Source organism: Cryptomeria japonica, chromosome 3 (assembly GCF_030272615.1).
Source record: "Cryptomeria japonica chromosome 3, Sugi_1.0, whole genome shotgun sequence".
In the NCBI taxonomy this organism is placed as follows: domain Eukaryota; kingdom Viridiplantae; phylum Streptophyta; class Pinopsida; order Cupressales; family Cupressaceae; genus Cryptomeria; species Cryptomeria japonica.
This window is the reverse complement of record NC_081407.1, coordinates 912119111-912145582: the sequence shown is the minus strand read 5'-3', so window position 1 is coordinate 912145582 and position 26472 is coordinate 912119111. Positions and strand designations below refer to the sequence as shown.

Below are 26472 nucleotides of genomic sequence, written 5' to 3'. Positions count from 1 at the left end.
AATGTGACTTGGAGGTGTGCCAAAATTTCAAATTCTATGCTAAAGTTGGTGAGCCCCACACACAAAACGTGTCCACCAAGACAACTGTGAGCACTCAGTCACGTCAACGACAAGCTTTAACGCCTTCAAGGCCTAAAATTTAACGGCAACTGTAAAAGAAAATCTTTTGAAAGGGAGAAAGTATTAAAGCCGATATGACCACCTCGTTACGGCCGTCGTTATTTTATTGCGGCAAAACGCTATACAAAGGGATAAGTCGGAAAGGTTTGGCGAGGAGGGATATACACATCAACTGTAACCCAAATTATCATTCTGTGAAGACTAGTGTTCGAAGTTTGATTCGGGAACAGAAGGACTCGTGCTTTTATTCGCGTTCTTCATTTGCAGTAATGGCGAACGGGTGGGATGATTCTGGCTCTTACGTGATCAGCAGTTCGAGTCCCGGGGGTGGCATTGAAGGGGAGGGAGCATCGTCTTTACTGGATTCAACTCCTCCGATAGGGAGCGCTTCAGGTAGTCTGCAGAACGATGGCTTGCTGGGCGATACGGCCAGCGGCCACAGTAGCGATGCAGAGCACGGCTTTGCACGGCCTGAAATGTACACCAAGTCTCTGGTGGGATCTGTGCAGGCTTATGACCGGCACGTGTTTCTTTGCTATAAGAACTCCGAGAGTTGGCCTCCTAAGGTGGAGGCTGCTGAATTCGATCGCCTTCCTAGGCTCCTTGCCGCTGCTCTTAAAGCTCGCAAGAATGAGATGCCACGAAAGGTTAGCTAAATTAGATCTTTTTGAAATTTTAAAGAGTGTTTCTTTAAAACCATAAAAGGTTTGGCGATTGTACTTGGAAGAAAAAAGGTCAAGATTCTTGCCATTTAGAGTGGATCACTGCTATAATTGACGGATTGACTTTGATGCCTTGGTAAATTTGAAGATTATTTTACACTTAAAGGTTGCGAGAATGAGATCCCCCGAAATCTCATGTTAAAATTTAAATAAAATAAATGGAAGATTGATTTTAATGTTGACAAAGTTAAATTTTTTAGCTATTTGAACCGTTACACTTGGAGGAACAACTTTAATGATGGGAAAATCTGAATACTCTTGCTATTCTGGTCTCTGAGCATGGCACAATGGGATCGCCGAAATGTTTGTCTAAATCTTTGAAACATTTCAAGGTTAGCTCAATTACTGAAAACAATTTTAAAATTGGAGTTCTTGACATCACAGGGCGGATTGCCATTATAGTAGAATATTCTCGCCATTCCGCTCACAGGGCTCCTCACAGGGGCGGGATCCTCCTTACAGATAACCCCCTTTTTTGAATTTTTAGATTGGCAATTCTGTCGAATTTTTTTGAAAGTTGTATGCCAATTTAGGTTGGATGAGTACTCCAGTTGAAAGATTAGCTTTATTGTTGATAAATTTCTTGAAAGTTCCTCCCAAGTTTTAGGAAGTTACTTTTGCAGTTGAAGGGTTAGCTTTGTTGGTGATAAAAAAAATCACGTTATTTAGGGTGGATCAACATTATTACTGGAAAGTTTAGCTTTATTGCGGAGAATCGTTTGACAATACATGGGATTTCAGTGTGGATCTCTAACATAGTTGAAGGGTTAGCTTTTACTATTTATAAATCTTTGACAATTCATGGGATATGATGGCAGTTTCCAATTAATAGTGGTAAAATTGAGAGGAATCATGCTCAAATTCAGTAGTTAAAAAGTTGAGACAGATAGTTAGCAATATATGCTTAGTTGAAAACGGATTAACCTTACAGAGATTATTTGTTTTAGAGTTCTGGGATAGCTCTGTTAAATTTTAGCGAAACTTATGGGAAATGCACTTCTAAAACACAGTAAACTAGTGCTGCTGGTGAAGGGTAAGTAAGTTGGATTGCAGAATTTATTGTGTTGTGCACCAGAAATGTTGGATAAATTGCATTCTGTCCTCGTTTGGAACATATAAAATCACAGATGGCCAGTAACCTCAAAATTCTTTTATTTGGGTGATGTTTTATTCTTTTGCAGTTTACTTGTTTTTTAAGAATACGTGAAGCTCTCATTGGTTTTCACCAATGAAGTGCTCTGACCTCAATTGACTTAAAATGATTTTTTTGGAGGACAAACTCCATTCCTTTTAAACACTATACAGGCTCTAAGCCTGCAATGGTTTGAGCCTGCGTCTTTTGTGTCGTGACATTCCCACCCAGCTTGGCACGATATGCTTTTGGCATCTTTTGATTTGGATTTTATCTAGGTCAAATCTTCCTGTCATATGTCACTTTCTGCTAGCCTTGTAAGGGCTACATGGCTTACCCTTGAAAGGTTAACTTTAACCCTATCGATAAGTAAATTTTTTTGCTGTGTAAGGGTGGATTACTATTATAGTTGAAAGGTTAACTTTGTTGTTGAGAAAAATGTTTAAATTTTTGCTAGATTGCATCCTTTTTATGGCTGAAAAATGGCAGGAATTAAGCACAGATTTGGTGATTACAGAGTGAGAAGATTTCTAAATCGAAGCTTAGCACCATCTTTGAGTTAAAGATGTAATTATGAATGGGATTTGAGCATTTGTAAGTGAGGCTTTATCAGTATCTTTGAAATGAATCAATTGATGCATATTTAAGACTATTTAAGGCTGTCATGTGTCATTTGTTTTGAGGTTACTGGAACATATGTTTTTTAAATGTATACTTGGAACATATTAAATCACAGATGGCCAGTTTGACGTTTTGGTTGTGACTTCTCAACTTATCATTGGTTGTACTTGAAATGTGCTGTCAATAACAATTATACAGAGTTGTACACAAAAAAAATCAGTAATATGCTTAGTTTGTTGTTTTTTTCTGCAATACATGTGCTGTGGATAAATAAGATGGATGAGAGATGTGTTTTTTTACTTTATTTGAATTGAGTAGATTTTTTTTTGTGTTATGCAGAGGAAATGTCTGGGAATTGGAAGTTGTTGCCTTTTGGGTGCTATATTAATTATTATATCATTTAGAGATAGCAGACACAAAAGTTTGCGATTTAGGAAGGTTTTTCTTTCACTGCAGTTATTGTTTTTACTTTTTTTCATCATCTGCAAAGGCAGTTTTTTTTTTCCCACAGAGGAAGCTATCAAACCTCTATTCACTTTATTGAACTTATTTGGGATGCTAAGTCCTCCCCTTATAGGATATTTGGAACTCTTGAAACCTCTGCGATGTGAACATTGCAGTTTTTTATGCTGGAGTATTGCAGTTTTAGTTGCTTGAGTTGGACAGCTGTGTCCAGGCTAAATCTATTTACTATGTGTCACTTGTTGTGATGCTTTGGTCAAGGTCATTTGTTTCTTTGCATGTGCTTGCATAGGTATGATAAGTGCAATAAGTTACAGATCAGATATTATTATTTATTAAATTTTGGCAGTGTTCTCATCGTCCGTGGAGGGAGGTTGCTATGATGTTCTCAGGTGGTGCTGTTCATCCAATTTATGAGCATTCGCAACAGAAAAAATCTTATACGTCAAGAAATATTAGCTTTGTGCTTCAGTGTTGTGGGCTTTTGCATTGAAAAAAACTCAGTATTAAATTTCTCAAGAAAAATCCACCGCATGGATGTGTCCAATTAAAAAACTCCCAAATAATTTCAAGCAGTTGCTGCAAACTTCCACTCTCCCTTTCCAGTGGCTGCTCAAATTTTCCATCCAAATTTCATCGTTGGACTTAAAGCTTAAGATTATATTTATTTTTATGCTACTGTTCTGATTTTATTTTGGGATCCCCTGTACAGAAAAAGTGGAGTTGTAGCATCCTGCATGGGACAATGTCTTTAATTTATGTTTTCTGTACAAGGTGTTGACATATGGCCATTCTATGCATCACCAACTCAACTAACTTAAATCTTCTTATTCATTTTAAACCCAATTCGTTCAACATGTCTTGATAAATTTTCTATAGGATAATATAGCGAAAAACAAGTCTCATAGTAAGCTCATCTTGATTTAATGGACTTTTAAATATGATTTTACGGTTGGCCATATCCTTCACTGTTCAAGTTTTACTGCTTTAAAACATGTTTTAACTCTTTTGACACTAAAATAAATATATTTCTACTCTAATTTAAAGTTTATACTAGTCAGACAATTCTGATACAAGCTAATTTGAAACATCTTCCTAGCTGTGCTGCTGCTTCAGCATTATATATCTATGCATGTTTTGTTTGAATTACATATAAATGCATATGTTGCTTTAGCATTATATTCAATGGACTATTGCTCTTCTTATTTTGTGTTATTGCTTGTAACAGACACACTTGACAATATGTGAAGGGCGGGATGGAACAGAAACTTCAAATGGAGATGTTTTAATATTTCCAGACATGATCAGATACAAGTTAGTCACGTCCCTTTCTCTGTGTTTCTTTTCTAGCTTGTAACCTTTAGAGTTTAGCACATACTTTTCTCAATGGAGAATCTGATCTCTTATAAGTTTGAATTAGTCCACCATTCCATCTCATAGATTTTTCATATCCCATGAGCTTGTGCTGAGTGTTGCATACATAGCGAGAGTTAAAGGTCAACTAAGATCTGAATCATTTGGATTTTAAGAGAGTAGGATGACTATCTTAAACCCAATTCTTTCATGCTTGTAGAATTAAGCTTGTGTGGCTTGTAGTTCTCAATACATGGTATTGAACACATTAATTCTAGAATAATTTCTTACAGGATTTGAGGGTTCATGCTGCTGTTGTTCTTTACTGTAGAACAACTCTGTATATATAATGTCTTCTAATTTTATTACACAAATGTAGGAGACATGTTAACTTTTTTTTTTAAATATCAGCATTTAAGGTTTAGACTTGAATACTATTGCCTCTGCTAAAGCAATTATTATTTATTCACTGGTTCAGGGGATTGACACACTTTGACGTTGATACATTTGTGGAAGAGGTGCTTGTCAAAGATACAGAATGGCTGTCAGGAAATCCTGAGATACTTACTGGAAGTCACATATTTGTGTGCGCGCATGCAAGTCGAGATCGAAGGTGTGGTGTTTGTGGACCTGTACTTATTCGGAGATTTAAAGAAGAGATAGAATCACGAGGACTTAGAGGTCATGTTTCTGTGAGTCCATGCTCACACATTGGTGGACACAAATATGCTGGAAACATTATAATATATGGGCCAAACGCTGATGGCCAAATTACTGGTCACTGGTAAGAACATCTTTCTATTAGACATCCCCTTGCCCCTTATTTAATTTTATTATTAAACTTATTCTATTTGTCCATGGATGCTTATATCTATGCATTCAATATGTTTTGAATTTGTATTTAAAGTGCATAATGGTTTTACTTGATTGGAGACATGGGCATTTGACTTTTGTCTAGGTACGGCTATGTTACTCCAGATGATGTTCCAATTCTCCTAGATCAACACATTGGGAAGAATGAAATAGTAGATAGGCTGTGGAGGTAAGCCCCTCCCCTTTGTTACTCTTAAATTTCTTGCGTCAAAGATAATAGCTGTGAGCCTATGTACACTCCAGCATTATGCAGGTTCCTTGTTTCACAGCTTACAAAGATTGAGTTCAAAATCCTATAATTAAATATGGTATTTCAGATATTTATATAAGTTACTTTATAGATTAGTATAGTAGTACCAAAAAATGTGAAAATGCCATATTGCCTTGAAAATGTTAAATTGCACAATTTGCATTCAGATTCACTCTTTGAGAGATGCATATGCTCTCCTATTGTGCATTGGATTGGTAGCATGAGCATTTATATGTTTTTACACTTACCAATTACCACCTAAATAATTTTCATGAATTCTTTCATCTGTAAGCTTTCGTTTATTGAGTGTTTGATTCAAGTAAATTTGTTTTCAAAAGAGACATTGTGTGAGTGTGCAAGTTTATCTCTCCCCATAATAGGTTCAAAATGTTTCTACCTAGTGTTTAGGGTGTTTGTAAAGAGAATCCAATATAGGTTATCCTAAGGAGTAGTCATCAAAATATATAATCCAAACTAGTGGTTCTGATGCTAGATAATGCAAACTAATTCCCTTTATCATTTATAAAACACAATGAATGCTTCTCATCTAGATTAGCTTCGCGAATTAGGACAATGTCTAGAGATTCCCAAGAAATTATGATTTTAAAAATATCTCTTTTTCTAGGGAACTATGCTCTTTAATATTTCGAGAAAGCATTTCAATTTTGTAGCTAGGCATTCTGCACTTTAGAATCCCATATCGTTGGGCTTCATATCTTGCTTCATTGTTTGCCATTATTGATAAGTTTTTGAATCTGTTCTCATGTAGAATCATGTCCTCTTTGAAGATGGTTAGTTTCTGCAAATGACTTCTTAGTATTTGTTTGAAGAGTGGAAAAGCCCAAAAACTCCTCCTTTAGGTCCCCAAGCTTTCCTCAAGACATTAACGGATAGAAATTGAATGAACAATTTTCTTGCATTGCAAGTGTGAGATCCTCATGTCATATTGTACACTTGTGTGGACAAGTTGTCTTGACAAGGTACAATGACACATAGGATATCCATCACCAATGCATTAATCATAATGCCACAAGCAGAAGATTTCGCTCAATCATGGGTCAAGGTCACTATGACATCACTATGAGGACGTAGAGTTTGTTATATCTCAAACAATCATACCTAGGACCTTGATGTTCATCACTTGTTAAACCAAGGATAGAATAAGAGCATGATGTCATCCCAACCCTTGATAGGCTCAAACATTAAGAACATATGAGCGTAATGACATAGATACAATAGTTAAGACCTTAGTACACTACACACATGCCAAAGGTTGTGTACGAGGAGATGAATATCTGTCAAAATATCTAAAAGATTACTCAAACCAAGATGCTAGGCACCAAAAGTAGACCTCTAAGAACAAATGATCTTTAGGATTTTTTTTGGAGAAAGTGTGAGAAACACTTGTTGTATAGTGCATTTCTAGACATCAGGAATTTTTTTACTCCAGTGCTGTTGGAGGACTTTATTATACCTAGAGGCCACTAGCACTCTTGCTCTGTAGTCCTCAATATGCATTTTTAACTTGGTTAGAGATTAATTGGGATAAATTTACTAGGTCAAAAACTTAGATGTTTCCAAGGGTTTTGTGACATAGAACCTAGTTCTTGACAAGGTATGAACATAGAGAAAGTCAAACAAGATTCACAAATTACTTAGGATGTGGATTGACATGTAGAACTAATGATCACACTCTAAGAGGACTAGAGAGATGGGGAAACCCAATGACATACCCAACACACTCTAGGTTGGTTGTTTTAACACTAAGACAACCACTAATACCAAAGTGTTGTAACTCACAAGGGTCTCAAACACCACCCAAAATTTAGGGATAGGACAAGTAGTTCAATTATGTCAATTTAATTACCTCATTTATACAAAGCATATGTTACATTTGTGCTAGCTTGCTTTTTCATTCCACGAGAATATGGAATTACGTTTTCAAATCATATTTCTACCACATACCTAAAAATGAGAAAATTGATACAATATGCCATGTGAATTCAATACTAACATTGAAACATGCCAAAAGTAGATATAGATTTGTCAGTACTTATGTGGATGGATTACGTACCAACTTATACTAGTTCAAAATAATAATTACAACATAAGAAATGAGGACTCCAACGCCCCAGATTATACTTTTTCTTCAAATTGCTTAAAGATGAAAAGATGTAACTCGTTTTGCATGCACTCTTGGGCTTCTCCACATTACCTATGGATTCTCAACTACGGTGCAAAATTACACAACCATGTGTAACCCTTAACTCCACCCCTTTGTATTAGGAGATGGTTGATTAGGTAAGAAGCACAAAGAACACAACAAGGAGTATGTGGCCAAATGCATGCCAATCACGCGTATATGGAATACCAAACAACATACATGCATGAGAGTTCTTTGCACATTCAATGCATGCTAATATATATATATATATATATATATATATATATATATAGGGAATGCCAAACAACTTACATGCACAAGGTTTCTTCATGCTAACAATTCACATACAAGGTATCTCAACGCGTGCTGAATACAAAATCTTACAAAATAATATGAAGAAGATCCTAGATGTAATATAATAGTCTGTCTATCCTTGATAACGCTACCCAATAACATTCATTAATCTCAACGAGTTGTGAAATGCACTTTTATTCCATGTGTTGAATCCTCTAAAGTCATTTGGTACTTGGTGAAGGTTTATCTTGATTATGTATGTATTTCATTTAATCCCCATTAATTTAGTATTCACATTTCCTTAAAATGTCACTTGGCTTGGTTGATGGGTTCCTTTTAAACCTAAGCGTAGTAGGAGGCCACTCTTGTTGTACTCTATACCTCAATGATGGGTTCCTTGTAAACTTAAGCGTAGTGGGAGGCCACTCCTGTTGCACTCTATACCTCAATCCTAAATGCCTAAATTCCAAAGATACAAGTTGGTTGTAGCACAAAAAACAATGCATAAAGTTGTGACACTAGGTCCAATGATGCACAATCATAAACTAATAGGGAGACTATTCATCCCACAAAATAAAACAAGCTAACATGGTTTGAATTTAAATTTCATTTTTCAAAAAGTTGAAGAATCAGGAAAATGCTCAAATCCAGCATCAATGGTTTCAATGAAAATTTTAAAATTCCATTTTCTAAAATACTCAAATTACAAAAACCCAAGCATAGCTTTAGAAGCACAAGATGCACAACTACATGCTTTTCTAATCATATATGTATATATGGAATTTGGGGAAATTTTGCCCTAACCTAGACGTATTTTGTGTTTTTCAAAATCATTTTAAAGGTAGGAAAAAAAGAAAATCAGAACAACATTTAATTCTGCGAATTTACTTGAGAACAAATTCTATGCGTGGATGCCAATTGTATAATTCATTTCAAATTCACAATAACAAGAAAAACAAGCTACAACAACGAAATCTCTTTTCAAGTGGCAAGCACACTGCAAGCAATCATTTCTACTTCCAAGTAATTCCAATCCTTAGCAAATCCAAGCTCCATCAAGTCCAAAATGTATTCTTTTGAGGAGGAGAATAGAGAGAGGTTTCCAAACAATGCTGAAGTCATTTCAAAATGCCTTCTTTTTCCATTTTGTTTGAAATCTCCTAAACCCTTTAATCCTTTTTCCCCACTTTTCACACTTGAACTTGTTATTTTAAAATGGTTTTTTGTCAAAATGAGATTTTTTATATTCAAATATACCAAAATCTATTATTTGCAATTAACTAACTGCTACTTTATTTCCATTAATCATTGCAAATAAATTTAAATTCCGACTTCCTAACATTTTCTAGTCCTATATGAAATTAACCTAAGTTACTGGGTTCGCCACTTTTGGTTCATGCTCTCGAACTGGGTTCGCCTGGGTACACCTTGGGTACGTACCCAGGGGTTTGGGTTCACCAGGTACAAACCTAGGTACAAACTTGGGCCAAAACATAACAAAAACAGACATTTTTGACCTTTTTTGCATCCCAAAACCCTAAAATGCTCCTAGAAGCACCCCTTCTATCGTTGGGTTCTCCTCACACATTGATCAATGATGAATTATCATACTATTAAATGTATTTAGTTTTATTATTCTGAATATTTCTTTAAATTTTTGCATATCTCGTGTATATATGCATATATGTACATGTGTATATATGCATATATGTACATATATACATATATTTACATATATATACATGTACAGACAAACCTGACCCACGAACCCAAAGGGCAAATTTTTTTTGTACCCGAACCTGAGCCTGAACCTGAACCAGTAACTTAGAAATTAACCTTATTTTAAATTTCTTTTCACATGCAATAGAATAATGCATAAGCCCTCGTTCACTAATATGATATTGGTTTGGGATCAGTGTTTCGTTGATTCCTCACCTACCCTGCCTCAACTATTGGTAGGACCAGGCTTCAATATTGTAAATAATATTTGAAATGTATAAAAATAACTATAATTTGTAAAAAATGTACAAAATTGGATATGGAATTGAGAACACAGCTAATAATTGGTTATGCAATGTCACTTGCTAATTGTAAATGTTAGATTTAAATCAAAGTGGTTTTTATGTAATAGCAGTACTTGAAGTCAGGATTGACTCAACAAACCAAGGTCCAAAAGTAAATGAATCATCTCAGGATTTGACTCAACAAACCAAGTTCTAAAAGTAAATGTATCATCTCAGATTTAACTGGAGAAAGGTCAAAGATAAAAATGTTGCTTTTCCATCCAATGCAGTGTAAATCAATTCTTATTTACTATTGTTTAAAATGAGAGTAGGGGTCTAGGAGTGGCAGCCCCTAATGGTATAAGGGCAGTGCCCTTGGTGTTTCCTTGTTGCAATAGAAGTTGAGGTTGAGGGCCAGAGCCTCTGCTACTAATTTCAAATTAAGGCCTTTGAAGGCCACAAGGACGACCTTAATGACATGGTCCATTTTTATAATTTAAAAATCTATCTTATTTGTAGACAATAGGAAGGCATTTTTAGAAAAATAAAACTTAAAAGAGTAGATGGTTCTTCAATCTGGTTGAAATTCAAGTTTTACAAAAAAATAAAAAAATAAACTAATAATTTTCTTTTGCTAATTAAACTGAGAGTTGTGGGTCTTTCAACCTTTATATTATAATATCGATAAAGGGTTTACATCATGTTCAGATGTACCATTGCAACAACATTCCTTGTAGATATTTTCTCATGATACTATGGTTGATTCTGCTCTTGAAATTTTTTAATCACCATTACATCATATACTCTATACCAAAGAGAACCCTAGAGTATTAACATAAAGTATAAACAAAAGGACCAGCCTAGTCATCATCCATCTCCACTGGTTGCTGGGGATTTGCATTCCTTGTAGAAGCCATATCACCACCCACAATTGCTCTGTCCCTTGTGCCAGTTCAGCTGCTGTCTCCACCTGCCGTCCTCAGAAGATATTGCATGGACCTAGCAGTCCTCACCACTCTAAGACTGTCTTGACGAGGTGAATGGGTATGAAAAGCATGAAGTGTGTGGGAAAGATCCACACAGGGTTGTGCACCTCACTCTATTTTTGGTTCATGTTTGTATCTCCACTGCCACTCCAATCATGTTTACAAAATCATTTTTTTAGTAGAGCAGTTTGATCTTTGTGGACTGTGGAATTGTATTCTTGTATGATGGTTACTAGAGCATAAAAAGCCCAAGTGAAGGAGTTGAATGAAAAGCATTGGAAACCCATATAAAGGTGTGATGGAAAATCAACAATGGTTTTGCCAAGAACATCAAGCACTTGTCAAGGTAACAAGTGAAGATGGCATAAGAATAAATATTCACGGGTGAGTTGGTTAAACTCTAGCCAAGAGATTTGGCATAGGAGATGGACAGAGTACGAAAAGTAATATTACTTAAAGAAAAAAGGAACAAACCTCATTTAAACTACAAATGAAATCGGAGATTAAAATATTTGATGGCCAAATAAATGCGTCATTGTTGAATTCATGTATTAAACAAATTAAGTATTTTTTAGTGTACATAAAGCTAATGAGGCATACAATATCTCTATTGTATGGTGGGAAAATCAAGGAACAAAATGACCAAAAAATAGATAGGCTTATTATAAACAAGCAAGTGAGCAAAGCATGTGGAATTATACTGCAGAATTTTGGAGGCAAGCCATGTTGAATGACATGGACTTGGAGAAGGAGAACATGCTCATAAAGTATCTTGGAGGACTTCACATCCACATCCAAAAGAGGGTGGTTACCACCAATCCAAAGTACTTGGATGAAACGTGTGTTCAAGTGTATCATGTTGGAAGGAAAAGAAAAGAGGTGAAAGAGAGTCATCCAAGTGAAAGAACAAGCATTTCAAAAACAAATGGAAGGTAGAAAAGAATTGTAATTCACATAAAGATAAAGATACAAAGAATCATTGTAGTCGTTACAAAATAGATGATCATATAATTGCCAAGTGTTGGAAATTACACCCTTAACTACATCCTAAAAACATAAAATAAGGATAAAGACAACTCAAAATCTATGGTATCATATTGAAGCTACAATTAAACTGCATTAGCAGATTGTGGTTCATGATGCAGTCTAATCTCAAAATAAATAGTTAAGAGGCTTGGTCTTTAGACAGTATGAAGTTCCCTATCCATATCCTTCTGAAAAATTATGAAAATGGTGTGCACCATGAAGGTCTGTGTGGCTTTGCTGAAGTTTTCTCGAATACTCTACGAGTCAGAATTTTTTGGCTTGCTGAATACTCTTCGAGGTCAAGTCTGTGAAATATGATGTAAGGTACTTCACTGATCTGGATCTTAAATTAGGCTATCTGAATTGAATCTAGTTATCATCAAATGTCTCTGAAGGAGGAGACACATGGAAAATGAGATTAAAAACAAAATAAGATCATTATGAATGGTTATTTTCTATTTGATTTATTTTATGCACCAGCTACTTATATGATACTTACAAATTATGTGGTAAGTAAATTCTTAGATATATGTGTGATTGCATATATCTAGAGGACTTCATAATATTTAGTGCAACATGAAAAGCACATCTAGATCATGTGAAGCAAGACTTGAAAACAATAAAAGAAAAACAACTATTACATAACATGAAAAATTGTTAATTGAACACAAAGTCATTGGTATATCCAGGGCATGTGATTGGAGGAGGGTAACTTAGAATAGATCCTTCTAAAGGAGAAATTATAGTAAATTGGCCTACACCAAAGAGTGCCATTGAAATTAGGAGCTCCGTAGAGCCTACATAATGTATGAGGAAATTTATTACTTTCTTTTCCTGTATAGCCTCTCTTTTACACCAAGTTGCAGATTTGTGGAGGAGTTTTCATTGGGGTAAAAACACAATGAAGCATTTGAGACGTTAAAATACGAAACAAGTCTTATAACTCACAGCTGCCTTATGAGGTGGAGATTGATGCAAGTGAATATGTCATGGGCACATCATCTTGCTGCAAGGTGGTAAGCCCATTTGTTATACTTAAGAGGGTTTTACTTTAGTAGCTAGAAGATACATTGTTTATGATAGAGAATTATATGCACCAGTTCAAGCTGTTAAAAATGGAGACATTACTTGTTTGGTAAAGAAATTATTGTGCACACTGATCCTCAACCTCTACGATACTTGCAAGCACAAAATAAATTACAAGAGACAAGACACTAAGTGGATGGGATTCTTACAACAATCTCGTTTGGTGATCAAGTATAAAAAGGAAGTGCTAATGTAGTGGAGTATATGTTATCTAGATCGCCTATTTGTAAACCAATTTCAACTATTGCCGTGGTTACACAATTTGGAGCCTTTTACAAAAGAGGCTTATGCTGAAGATAAGTATGGGAAGAAGTTCAAAGTGCTACAAGCTCAGAAGGTTGCAAAAAGTGTTGAAGATATCTATCTCAAGGTAGGAAAATTATGTGTGCCGAAAGCATGGAGACTTCTCATGAGGGAGTTACATATCGCTAGAGTAGCAGGCCACTTTAGTATGGAAATAATTTCCAAAGATATTTGTTTTGGCCTAGATTGCAGCAAGAAGTAGCAAGGTCTGTTAGAGGCTGCAAATTGTGTTGTACTAGCAAATCTAAATTAAGAAAGGAAGGAATGTATTTGCCACTTCCTATTCCTACAAGTCTAGGTAAAATATTTCTATGAACTTTGTATGAGGATTACAGATGAGAAGGCATGAAAATGATTATTTGTTGGTGATTGTTGATAGATTCAACAAAACATGCATACTAATTACATGTAGAAAGCAGCTATGGAAATATTATTCAGTAATGTCTGGATTTTGGCCTTTCTAAGTTAGTCATTTTAGATAGAGATATGATATTTGTTGAAATTTTCTGGTCTACTTTGTGGAGCATGATGGATACAAGCTCAAAATGCTACTGCATTTTCACCCACAAATGGATGGGCAAATGAAAATGGTCATTAGGACCTTGGTGCAACTCATAAGAAGATTCAATAGTAGGTGTCTAAAGTCTAGGGATGAATGTTGTCCTTACATTTGGCACTTCTTTGATAGGATGTTCCATTTTTCTACAAATCTGTTACTTTTTGAGGCATGCTTGAGGTATTTGTACTCAAATCTATTTAGTGTAGCTTTGGAACAACATGAAGAACAAGATATAGAGGTGCTTAAAGCATCAAAGTTTGTTGAGGAGTAGATCAATCCAACACAAGGTCAATGAGCAATTGAAAAAGACTCAAAATATGGACAAGGAAAGACATGATTATAAATGGGAAGGAGCATAAACTCAAGGTGGGAGACACTTTGACTTTCCTTTGGAAGGAAAGATTGTGGGGACAAGTCAAGAACATTGAGCCCCTTAGATATAGACACTACACTATTTTGTGGCCTATTGGTGAAAATGCTTTCAGATTGATCTATTTATGAAGATGAAATCAGTTGTAAATAGTGAATGTTTGCACGTTTATGAGCTCTGTGTTGGATTAAGAAGAGGAACAAGTGCTACCCTCTATATAGCATTGTAGTGTGGATGGAAGAGCCATACGCATAGAGGGTGTAGTTTTGCAAAGAAAAACAAGGGAGAGCAAAACTAGAATTCAAGAAAGTGGTGCTTCAAGAAGAAATCGGGAGAACTCTTCCCTCATTCAGTGTCTTATCCTTTTGTGAGACCAAAAATTGCCTCGGGACATGTGATCCACAAGAATCAGGAAAAATCAAAACTTGAATAGTATTTTGAATTTAGAAAAATGATAGAGATAAGAGTTATTTAGAGGAAGCAGGGGTGAACCTGCACATTTGGGACAAAGATAGTTATTCAGAAGTAGCAAGGGGTGAACCTTGCACTTTTTGGGTAAAACACACATAAGATGGACCTGCACCTGCAGCTCCTGTGGTTTTGACCTCCCGACTGTTGAAAGTCAGGGGCTGAATTGAAATGACATCCTTTCTACTTGTAGCTTCTAGTCGATTCTTCTAGGGCCTGAGAGGAAAGTTCCAACATCACCAACAACATATGTAGAGGTGAGAGTATGTGCTTTGGCATTAGGGGAATATTCGAGTGTTCTATTGAGGAGAATCAGAAGGACTCAGCTGTTCATAGTTTGTAGAGGCTTAGTAGAGCAGTTAAGGATAAACTACCATTGTATCCACTTTTTGTACTTATTCTTTCAATTAGTTGCATCAAGCTGGATGGGCAATTGCTGCTATCAAGTTTAGTTTTCTTCTCGTATGGTTTCTAGGGAGAAATTTCTGAATTATTTCTCAAATCACTTGTTTACACCATGCCATTTTCTGATTCCTCAACATCCATGCCTCTTTAATTCTCTTATTTGTTGGACCAAGTAGAATGATGGTGTAATATTTGTGATTCAAAATTCAATGTTAATCTGAGAGTTTACAAATCACTGATGGAGCAACTGTACCCTGAAGGTTGAGGTGAATGGCCTCGATGGTTTGCCCCTAGTTTGTTACTATGCAGAGGAGCTTGAGCTTGAAGGTGATAAGTATCTGGAGAGCATCTTGACAAAGGATCAAGAAATTGACAACATAGCTGATGCATTAGTTGAGCATACACCATTGAATGAGATATGATTCACATCTATGATTTTTTCTTTTTTTCTAAGCCTATATATCATCATTTCAATATGTAGTATATACTCTTCAGTCAAGAGTCTTGATGCTATATTGGTCTTTATATGATTTAATAACTACTAGCATTTATACTTTAATTGTGTATGTCATGTTGATGGTATAAAACATCAATATAATTAATCTTAGCTTTTGTTGACATCTAGTTATGTACTTTAAACTATCAGTTTTTTCATTTTAAGTTACACGCACACACATATGTAAAGTACTCATCTCACATGCTTCTGAAAAAAACGGTGTTCTAGTAGCCATCCCTGTCCTCTGCGACATTACCAATTTCTGTCTCTTGGTAACTACAATTTCTAAGATGTGGACACCTCAATAGATCAGAGACATGTTTTAGAAAACAAGTATTATAATCGTGTCATATGCATGTCTCATGCGATGAGTGTATTTTATCAGTTGCATGAAGTGGTAGAGAATGTGCCATTTAAAGTTGCCACTGATGTTGATGACGACTAGCTGAAACAGAAAAAAAATCCTAACACATTGGTCAGTATGTCATGTAACATTAAATTTATGTCTTTGTACGATTTGCAAACTACGTGTCTATTGTGGGACACAAACAACACAAACTATTCCTCTACTGCCGATGATATGTAGTACTTCTATGCAAATGCCCCTCTGCATATCCTGGGATCTTGATAGGCAAATTGTAAAGGCTGGCAGTGGACAAGGCCACAATAGACATTGGCAGTATTGAAATGCATGGAATGACCTTCAAGGCTATTTATAGAGCCATATCCTTTAAATTCCTTAGTAGAGCACCCTCATTATTCTCTTTTAACGGCCAATGAAAGAGGGTGCTTCACACATCTACTAATGACCCTCTCCTATGGCTTCTATAACAGTGCTAGTGTTTGTTATAAAAATAACTAATGCCAGAATGCCTGTAAATTTATTCTTACTCATTTGGACTCATGGGGTGTCACTAAGTCATTCTAGGTTGAGATTAGTTTTGTTAGCAACATCAAGCAATCACTGTGAGAAAGTGGTGCTAGAAATTGGCAGTCCAGGATTGAATATGATCCACTTGGACAATTGCATGAAATGCTTTTTGCTTGAACTTTTTCTGCTTATCTAGATATTCCTAATTTGGTCACTGTTAATGACTATATAGTATACAAGACATCATACTCAAAGAAAAGAAGGAATGTAAGAATGGATGCTGCTATGTCTGCAAAGTTATTCTTCCTCCACCTGCAGACACATATGGTTTACCAGTGACAGTCATTTTAGATTGGGACTCAATTTCTCAGCAACTTCTGGAAATCATTTTAATTGATGCTGGAAAGTGACAGTGCAGCATTGAATATGACTCACTTGCCATCTTATTAGCCAATGCATGAAATGTTTATTGCTTGAATTCTTCTTCTCATCTGGACACTTCCTAATTTGGTTGATGTTGATCATATATATATCTTTTTTTGGTCGGTGAACGCTTTTGACTGGAGCTATGAACCAGTGAGGTCACAAACAGGGGACCTCATCCCAGCATTAATGCAACAACAGCCAAGACCCACGAGCACACTACAGGGGACTTAGCACAGGCCTTAACACCTGTCAACCAGCATCAACACCGCTACAGTTCACAGTCATCCCAGATGTTGATCATATATTATGCAAAGCATGACACACTTAAATGAGGAGGGTGATAAATGATAATGAAGTTCTCCAATACCAAAAAAAGGTACAACTAACACAAATTACAACTTCAGGAGAACCTAAAGCATTTCATATTGGATGAAAATTGGGCGGTTGGACAGGAAAGTTTCAAAATAACAGGGTAATTTTGGAGTACAAACACTTAGAATGTGTATATCTGCATACGAAGAAACAAGAAATTCAAAGGACAAAATAGGAAAAAATAAGAAGCAAAAATCCCTAATTTTTACCAGCTTTAGAGGGAGAATCTGCAGTGCATAATGAGGGGAAAGTGAAAATAGGCATAGAGCTCACCTGCTAGAAACAGAAATCTTGATAATATTGGACTGTTAGAACAGTTTTACTTGAGCTTTTTTGTTTATTATTGTTTTATTGTCTTTTAGATTTTGCAAACAATTATTTTGCAATTTTACTGCAGATGATGATAGTTATATTTCTGTAATCAATCTGATGGAATATATGTTTTGTAACTTTCCTTTGATTCTTATTTCTTACTCTGTTAGCTCTTCTTTTCTACAGTTGATTCAAGTTATTTATCGAAGTCTCTAGATTCTTTTACTTGAGTTTTCTTTGTTGTTTGTTATCTCACCCTACATCACTGTATATGCTACTGTTACTGAAAAGCTTTCTTATTAAAATCATTTGATGCATAATAAAATGATTTCCCCGTTTCCAATTTCTATGTCTGCTGTAGAGGTCAGATGGGCTTGACCGAAGAGGACCAAAAAAAAGCACAGCAGGAAAGACTTAGACCAAATGGAGAAGCTTTTCTAGAGAAAGGCGATAATGGAGTTGGCATAGATAAAGGTGAAAAAGCAAGTGGGTTGGGCACTGAAAACAGTGATGCGGTAAGTGGTAACCAGAATGATGTGATAAGTAACATAGGTTGTTGCCAGGGTGGCAATGCTAGTAATTGCTGTCAAAATTTCACACCTGAAGTTAATGTACGATCCGATGAGTTGGATTTGAAGGCCACTAGTAAGAGCGTTGAATATACCAAGGAAAATATTAATGCTACTCGTTCATCCAATTGTTGGCGTGGAGTTTCAAAATGGTTTGAGACATGGGATCGTGAAGACACATTTGCAGCTTTGGCAGTTATGGGAGCAGTTGCATCAGTTGCTGTGGCCTATAGTTTTTACAGGAAGTCAGGTTGATTGATTACTGGAGATGCAAATAGCTGGGATGCATGCTATCTGTGAATTAATTTTTTCATTAACACGTTCTTTTTCCCTTATATACATATAAAAGCTGGCATAAACAAATTGTTTTATTCACGTTATTTATACACAAACAGTGACTAAAGATAACAAATAATAGCTTATTATTTATTAAGATCGTAGTGCAGTTTTCTTGTAAGAGAACTGCTATATTTGTTCTTCATTTTTGAATTATCAAGAGCAGATGGTTTTGTGTATATTTTTAGTATGGGTTTGAGAAACATGGGATATGCAAAGCTACAAGTTTCGCTTTCATTTGATGGTAGGAAATAAAATATTAGTTTTCTTTTGTAAAAAGCTTTTTGTGCCAGGGAAAAGCATCGGAAGATGTAACGGGACTATATCATAGAATAGATTTTCAAACTTTAGAAGAATCATGCAATCCTAGAAAATAGCAGTGAATTTGATGGGTAAGTATTATATTGTCTTTTTTAACTATAGATACAATTGCTTACCAACATGCACAATGTTTTATGTATGTTGATTTTGATTTCATCCAAATGTTTTTGCTACATTTGTTCCAAGAAGAAACACATTATCTTTCTTTCTTAAATAGTATGGAGTATAGAATCATTTTGACTAAGTTGTTATTGTTCATAAATTCTGCAGCTGAAAAGCATACATAAGCAGAGTTTAAACCATGTGATAATCCTTTTGATAGTTTATAATTTTTTCCCACAGAATTTCTCTATAGTGTTTGCAGATATATGAGTATCATATTTTGAAGACTGAAGACACATTATCATCATTGAATGAATGAAAGATTTTAATATTGCTCGTGAGGCCGAAGCAGCCTATGGGACTCAAGAATAGCACAAACCCCCAAAACAGGGCACTAAAGCCTTATACATTTTGTAACCTCCTTTTATGATCTGCCCTTCGACAGTGAAATTTATCAATAGGTTTGCTGTTTTGTCCATTTTTGTTTCCTCAAACAAAGTGCTTAGATTGTCTTCATAACTGGTACATATGTCACTGTACTCTACCATTCCCATGTTGCAAAATAGGCATATTCTTTTTTTCCGATCTTCTTTAGGTATCATCCATCTATCTATTTCACACCTTAGGGGATGGGAGTTAATTTTCAATGGAGCTATTAGCATTTTTGCTCTGTATTTAATATTTGCTCCTATGTAGATTTTTTCCTCATGGACTTCGGTGGGATTGGATTATTTGATATAATAGACTTTTGTATCCATTTAATTTGATCATATTCGGCTATTGAAATGTTTCCCTCACAAACTTTTTTATTTCTTCTTTGCTATCTGGACATTCTTATATAATAATGTCTTATTTCTTCATCTATTTGTTATTTTGTTTTATCCAGGTGTTCTTCCTTGTGTCTAGCTTTCCCTCCAAAATCATCTTTAGGCCAATGGTGTTTTTCCATATTTTGAGTCTTCTTTTGGTAACTTCTTCCAAAGAAAAGGTGCCAATTTCTGCTGATAAAATCTTGTAAGGAATAGTGGTTTTAATTTTGAGATTGCTTATGATTAGAGACTTTTGGATTCTTTTACTTGCCTCCATTTTTGAATTGACATGTTGCCTTCTCAAATTTCAGACCCATAGAGGATCACGGGGGTGGTCAACAAACCAAAAAGTATTCTCTTGGTTTTCCAATCCCGTAACTCAATATTCTCACAGCTTTTTTTAGGGAATATTGTGCTTTCCATCCTCTTTGAATTCTTTTTGCTTTGAACATTTCCCAATTGAGTTTGTTGTGAAAATCGATCCCATGATAATTGTACTCGTTCACCACTTCTAATCAATTGCCTTGAAAATAAACTTATTTTGTGTCTTTTTATTTCTTTTCAAAGAGAGCATCATCATTTTGGTTTTGCTAATGTTAACTTGCATCCCAACCTCTTGACAAAAGGTTTAAGCACTTTCCAAGTGTTCCCTCAGACCATGAGCCATTTTAGCAATCAGAATGAGATCATCTGCATATAGAAGTAACTTTATTACATATTTATCCACTAGTTTTGTTTAGCCATTCTCCAAACTAATCATTGTATAGCCCAAACAGAGCTGGGGAAGGGTACAGCCTTGTTTGACACCAATATCAGTGCTAAAACATTCTGACATCCCATCTGTGGTTCTGATTTTAGCTTTGACCTGCTCATAAATCCTATGCATTGCAGCTCTAAGCTCATTTGGAAATCCTAGTTCCTCTATTCAATTCCAAAGTTTGTCACACGGTACCGTGTCAAAGGCTTTTCCAAAGTCTACAAAACAGCAAAAAGCCTCACCACTTTGTATATTCCATATTTTTCCAACCAAGAACCAAAGGGTAACATCATGGTCAGTAGTGGAATGTTTTGGTTTAAAACCAACTTGTTTTTCAGCTCTTTTTCTTTCTATTTGCGTCCAACTACTAATTCTATGTTCAACCATGTTTCCAAAAAGTTTTCTGAGAAGGGGGTTAACCATAATAGTGCACTAGTTTGATGGTTGATGGATTATTTATAGTATTGGGGAATGACGAAGCCTAAATTTTTTTTTTTTCTTTTCATCGATTTTAAGTAAATGAGTCAGATTGTTCACGTAGAAGGGTAATTTTATTCTTCTTTATGGACAGTATGTGACTTTTTCTGCACCTTTTGTGGAGAATGTATGTGCTGGTTGTGAAGAGGAGAAAATTGATTATATGTCTGATGGAAAGCAGGTGAAGTTAGAAGAATATTTTGGTGATTCTATTTTCAAGAGAAAATGCATCGTTTAGGCCTATTGTATCTTCGTGTTCTAATGGACTAAAAAGCTGTTTGAGAATCTAGAAAAAAAGAACGGGAATTTCACAAATCGTACTTAGTTAAATATGGAGCTGAATACACCAAAATAGAAGGATGCTTTGTTCAAGTGGGTGAAACGCCGAAACAAGAGAATGCTGTCATAGGAATCTATTGGAGTGATTTGAAACAATATCATTACATCTTTGCTATTTTGTTTTGTTAATATAATTATATGTTAATGGTTTCAGTCCCATAGCTCAAACGGTTAGTATGATTGTGCTGAGGTTTTGGGTTTTTTCCATGTAGGTCCAAGCTTCAATTCTCATTTGCTGGGTTTCCTGGTGGCTGGGTTGTTTTAGCCTGCCCAGTTGTATATTGAGGTATTCTTGCCTCGGCTTGTGTCCTCCATACCCCAAATCTTAACAAAAAATGTAAGACCGAGGCCAGGTGTGATTGGGTTGCTGAATTATCTCATGATATCAATAAAATAAAATTATTCATTAAATAGTATTAAAATAAGATGTATAATAGAAACTTAAACTATAGAATCACTATTGTAATATTATAGGTAAACAAAGTGTCTTATATAGAGTTGTCCATCTGCAATACCATGATATCAATATGTGCTAAGTGTAGCAATGTGGAGGGTGCTTGAGAGATACTTGATAAATGCCTATAAGAAATAGAGTGCCACATTTGGAAGATGAGCTGATTGTGGGGATAATATCGTCGAATGCTCGTTGAGCATGTTGGAATTTCAAAAATCACCTTGAAAGTGAAAATATAAAACAATAACAATAATGCAAATTTTCATTAAGCACGATAGGGGAAAAGTTATAAAAGAGGGTTTCATTTGGCGTAGTGGTGGATAACTTGTGCTTTTGAAAGAGAGGTGACAAGTTCAAATCCCACAAGGGGGTAAGGTATGTGTATGCCTTGTTTGTAGTGCAGTTAGGTACCTCCCGCAAGGAGTAAGAGGTAGTCCCATACTGCTCTAACCCATGTGTAGACCCATACATAGATGGCTGGCATCGTGGACTATAAAAACCCCTTTCCTATTGCTAGGAGAAGGGAAAATTGGAGTTTGTGTACTCCTTTGAATTTAAACAAGGATTTTTTGTTCGGATGTCAACCAACATTTCTTTCCTGAGTGATTATTTTGATGTTGAATTAGTATGCTTATTTCCTCAATTCTTGCTCGTCTTGTAACATAGTTTTGGAAATATTTTTTCTTTTGTAGTTGGTATAATTTGTTCTCTGTCTATTTGTTGGTATAATTTCATCATATTGATTTCTCTAATTGTTGGTATATTGTGTTTCTGTCCATTGGATGAGTTCGATGATTTTTGTACTGACAAAACCATTTACAAACAATTTTTGGACGCTCCACTAAGAATGTAACGAAGTATCAATGCTTTCTTTGTTCATAAATCTTATGGTACTGCCCCAAGAAAAGAGGTTGGTGACTCCGTTTGAAGATCGTGCATAATACTGGAGAATTAGAAAAATTTAAAAACTAAGAAGCAACTTGTGTTGACAATTCCATATATCTTAGCAACGAATGAAGAGGTACTTTTGTCCTCTTTGGATCACATTAAAGATAGTATTTCTAATGCTGAAAAAAATGAGGCTAGACCCTTCACAAGATTATTAATCTAAGTTGCTAATTATAATTCTTTATAATAGATTTTATCTATTAAAGAAATAATCTTTCAGGAAAAAAATAACAGTTTGGAGCTCTCGCCCATGTCTGCGATTTTGAAATCCTCCTCTGTCATCCTCAACGACTCTTCTACGCTTGAGTTCCCTCCAGTTGTTGTCGTGGACTTTGGCACTATTGGTGCATTCCAGGGTGTGGGTGCTCTACTTGGCATTTTCGATGTGCCTTCTGTGGTCTCCCCTCCTCTTGCCAAAGCTACTGGGTCTGGGTGCGATGCTCCCAAGGTGAATGGTGATGCTGTCGTTCCCCGTGGGGATTTGTCAGGTGTTCACCCTACTACACTAATGCCCTTTAATGTCTGGAATGTTGGTTTCTGGTAAATTCTCTTAATTGGGTGATGTTGATAGCAACCCTATAGTGGATGCTAATGCTCTACCTTGACCTTTCTTTGCTGGGAAGTGCAGTTTTGCACATGTGGCTAGATCTGCTGCCCATCCCTCCAAAGGGGTTCGTCATCTTCCTTGTACCAAGTCCCCTCATGTGGTGGTTTGTGGATAGGATGTTTTGGACAACATTGAGTTTGACCAAAGTTGTGCCTTGGTGTGCAGATCCTCTGGGATTTGGCCATCTTTACTAGAACTTCATTCTTGGGTGAGTAACTCATGGAAGCCTCTAGTTGCCTAGAATATTGAACTCTTTCCTTGTGCTAAAGGTTTTTTCGTTGATTCTTTTATGTCTTCTAATGATTGTGACTAGTTTTTGGGCAAGATTTAGGCTTGGGGAGTTCACTCCCTCTCTGTTAAGCCTTGGACTACCTCTTTCAATCCCCTTACTGAATTGCTCAATGCGTGTCCAGTTTGGGTCAGACTTCTAAATCTTCCTCTCCACTTTTGGGAACAATCTTGCTATGAGGCCATTGGCAACTCTATTGGTCGTTTCTTGATGGTTGATGATGTCATAATTTTTATGGGTCACATTCTGGTGGACATTGACATTTCCCCACCCCTCCCTGGGGATGTGGTTCTTATGGTTGGGGATAGGCCTTGGACTCAACCATTGGATTTTGAGGGCCTCCCCTTTCGCTGCAAAAAATGTTTCGCCACAAGTCATTCGACATCAAACTGTTCCCTCCTGCATCACAAGGGGGTGGCTACTTGGTGGAAGGATGCCACCTTGGATCACTTGACTATTTATGCTATTGACTCGGCTGATGAGCTGCTCTCCGTCGATGATGTTGTTGTTGATGCTACTGTTGTCTGTGAGGATTCAATTCTCGTGGCCCCTGATTTGGATGCAACTCCTGGCGACTCCCTCCAACTTGTTGGTTCGCTCTACACCTATTGCTTCAGCTCTTGATGACACTCGTCTGCAGTAGCCTGCTATTGTTCTGCAACAACTCCCTTTTGTTCTATAGCAACCGGTTGCTGCCTTGCAGTTGCACTCTCTTGAATCTATTGATGGTACCCAAGGGGGAACCTCATAACTTGACCACTCTCTTGACGGTCCCAATGACAACATTGCCTAAACTGTTGTTTGTCACAGGCAGAAGGAGAAGTCTTCCCCGCCTCCCCAAACCCCTCCTTGTCAAGGCTCGGGTGCTCCTACCCCTCGTTGGTTGGGTTTGGGTTGTTTGTGGTTTGTATGGTTTTTGTTGTTGTAAATGTGTTGTTGATAGTCTCTGACTATGTTAAAGGGTCGAAATTTGACCATGAATTGGTTCAAAATTTTATCCAAAGCTACAAATTGACTAAATAATTATGTTGGTAAATTTGTGTTGTCATATTATGGTTGGATTTGAAGGTATTAAACCTTTCATGTTTGAAAGTTTCAAAGTCAAAATTGAAGGCATTAGAGTTGTTTTTGGGCTTGAATGTGGTCATAACCAGCTATAACTTTATGAGCACTTCACGAGTCTTTTGATGCTTCGAACGGTTTGTCAATCAAACTCTCAGATCAAAACATGTGGCCTTTGAAAGATGGGTCTCTTGAAATGAGAAATATAAAAACATTTTGGACACATAAATGAGCTATAAAGGGGAGTTACACATGTGTTTTTGACACATGATAGGGCATCTTCGGTTAGTGGTATGTTGGGCGTCACTTTTTTGGGTGCTTTTATCTAATAATTTTGTAATACCGTTTGGCGATTTCATGTATTGTATCTCCTATATATTAGGTGCATGAGATGGAAGTTGTGTGTAAGAGTCTTAGAGCTATTGAGTTACCTCTAGATCTATGGTTGGTGATACTCTAGTGAGAAGCTTTCTCTACAAATAAATTGTATTTTGTTGTTGATTTTTTAATAAAATATTAGGTGGCTCTTGGAGTGTGGGATTTTTCTATTGAAAGGGTTTTCCCCACATAAATCACTATATACATAAAGGAAAAAGCAAGGATATAGACATAAAGGATTCAAATGTAGTAAATAGAACCTTTACCTTATTTTTTGATTAAGGTGGGTTATGCCTGTAGTTCAGTTAGATTTGATTATCTCTCCTCTCATCTATTCCTTGCGATGTTGGTGGGTTATGGAAAGCTCCCACATATTCAATTTTATGATGGCTCATATGAGTCAAATCACTTATATGAGGAATGCCACCCTTTATGATGGATATCATCAATCATGAGTTCTCTAGTCTATCTTATGTGTGTCATAGACAAATGTATTTCCTTAAGAGGATTTTAAAGCTGCAAATGAACAGTGTTATTACTATTATATCATAAGATCTATCCAATTATCATCAATACAATAGAGATGATGGATGCTAACAACTACCCTTGGTATGATAGGGCTTAGCTAGATTTCATCATTATCATGTAGTTGATAGATGCTAGTACCTATCCTCTATTAAGTTGGGAAAACTTTCACCATTAGCATGAAGGTGATAAATGTCAGGATACATTGACTTGAAAGATTCAATGGGATATGGAAATATTATTAATATCCTTATTTGATATGTGTTGTTTTTGATAAATAAAGCAGCGATAACACAGGCGCCGACCCTTTACAAAGCAAAACGGCTAATTGAAATAAACGGACCAAGCAAGGGTGAAAACCCCAAACAAACAAGGTTAGACAGGGCAAACAAACCCACTATCAAACCATCAACAAACCAACCCAACTCAAGAGTGGGGAGAATCCACACCTTGACGAAGGGGGGGCTGAGGAAGTGGGGTAGATTTTCCTTTCCGCCTGCGACAAACAACCGTCCAGGCAACACTATCATTAGGAATATTTAAAGACAAATTAGGCGGGGGAGACCTCGTAGATACCCCGCCAGACTGCTACAACAATACACCAGCAACCTGATGTTGCAGAAACACAACAGACTGCTGCTGAAGAAGAACAAAATTGCTAGGAGAAGAGTGAAGCTGAGGATCAGGAGCAACAAATGTAGGAGCCAAGGGGACGGAAGAGTCTATGACAGTAGTAACCTCAACAAAGGCATCATCAACAGTAAGGGGCACCTCATCTCAAGAGGATTCAACCGAGACAGAGTTAGAAGCATTAATTGTCAAGTG

At 36.3% G+C, this 26472-nt stretch overlaps 1 protein-coding gene across 1 annotated transcript; it reads left to right on the top strand.

Annotated features, from left to right (window-relative positions):
- Positions 1–173: 173 nt before the first annotated feature.
- On the top strand, positions 174–18758 carry LOC131071937 (uncharacterized). Its single transcript, XM_058007948.2, has 5 exons — positions 174–767; positions 4286–4371; positions 4889–5194; positions 5369–5452; positions 18036–18758. The coding sequence occupies exons 1-5, from the start codon at positions 195–197 to the stop codon at positions 18496–18498; spliced, it is 1512 nt and encodes a 503-aa protein (XP_057863931.2). The 5' UTR covers positions 174–194; the 3' UTR covers positions 18499–18758.
- The last annotated feature ends 7714 nt before the right edge of the window (positions 18759–26472 follow it).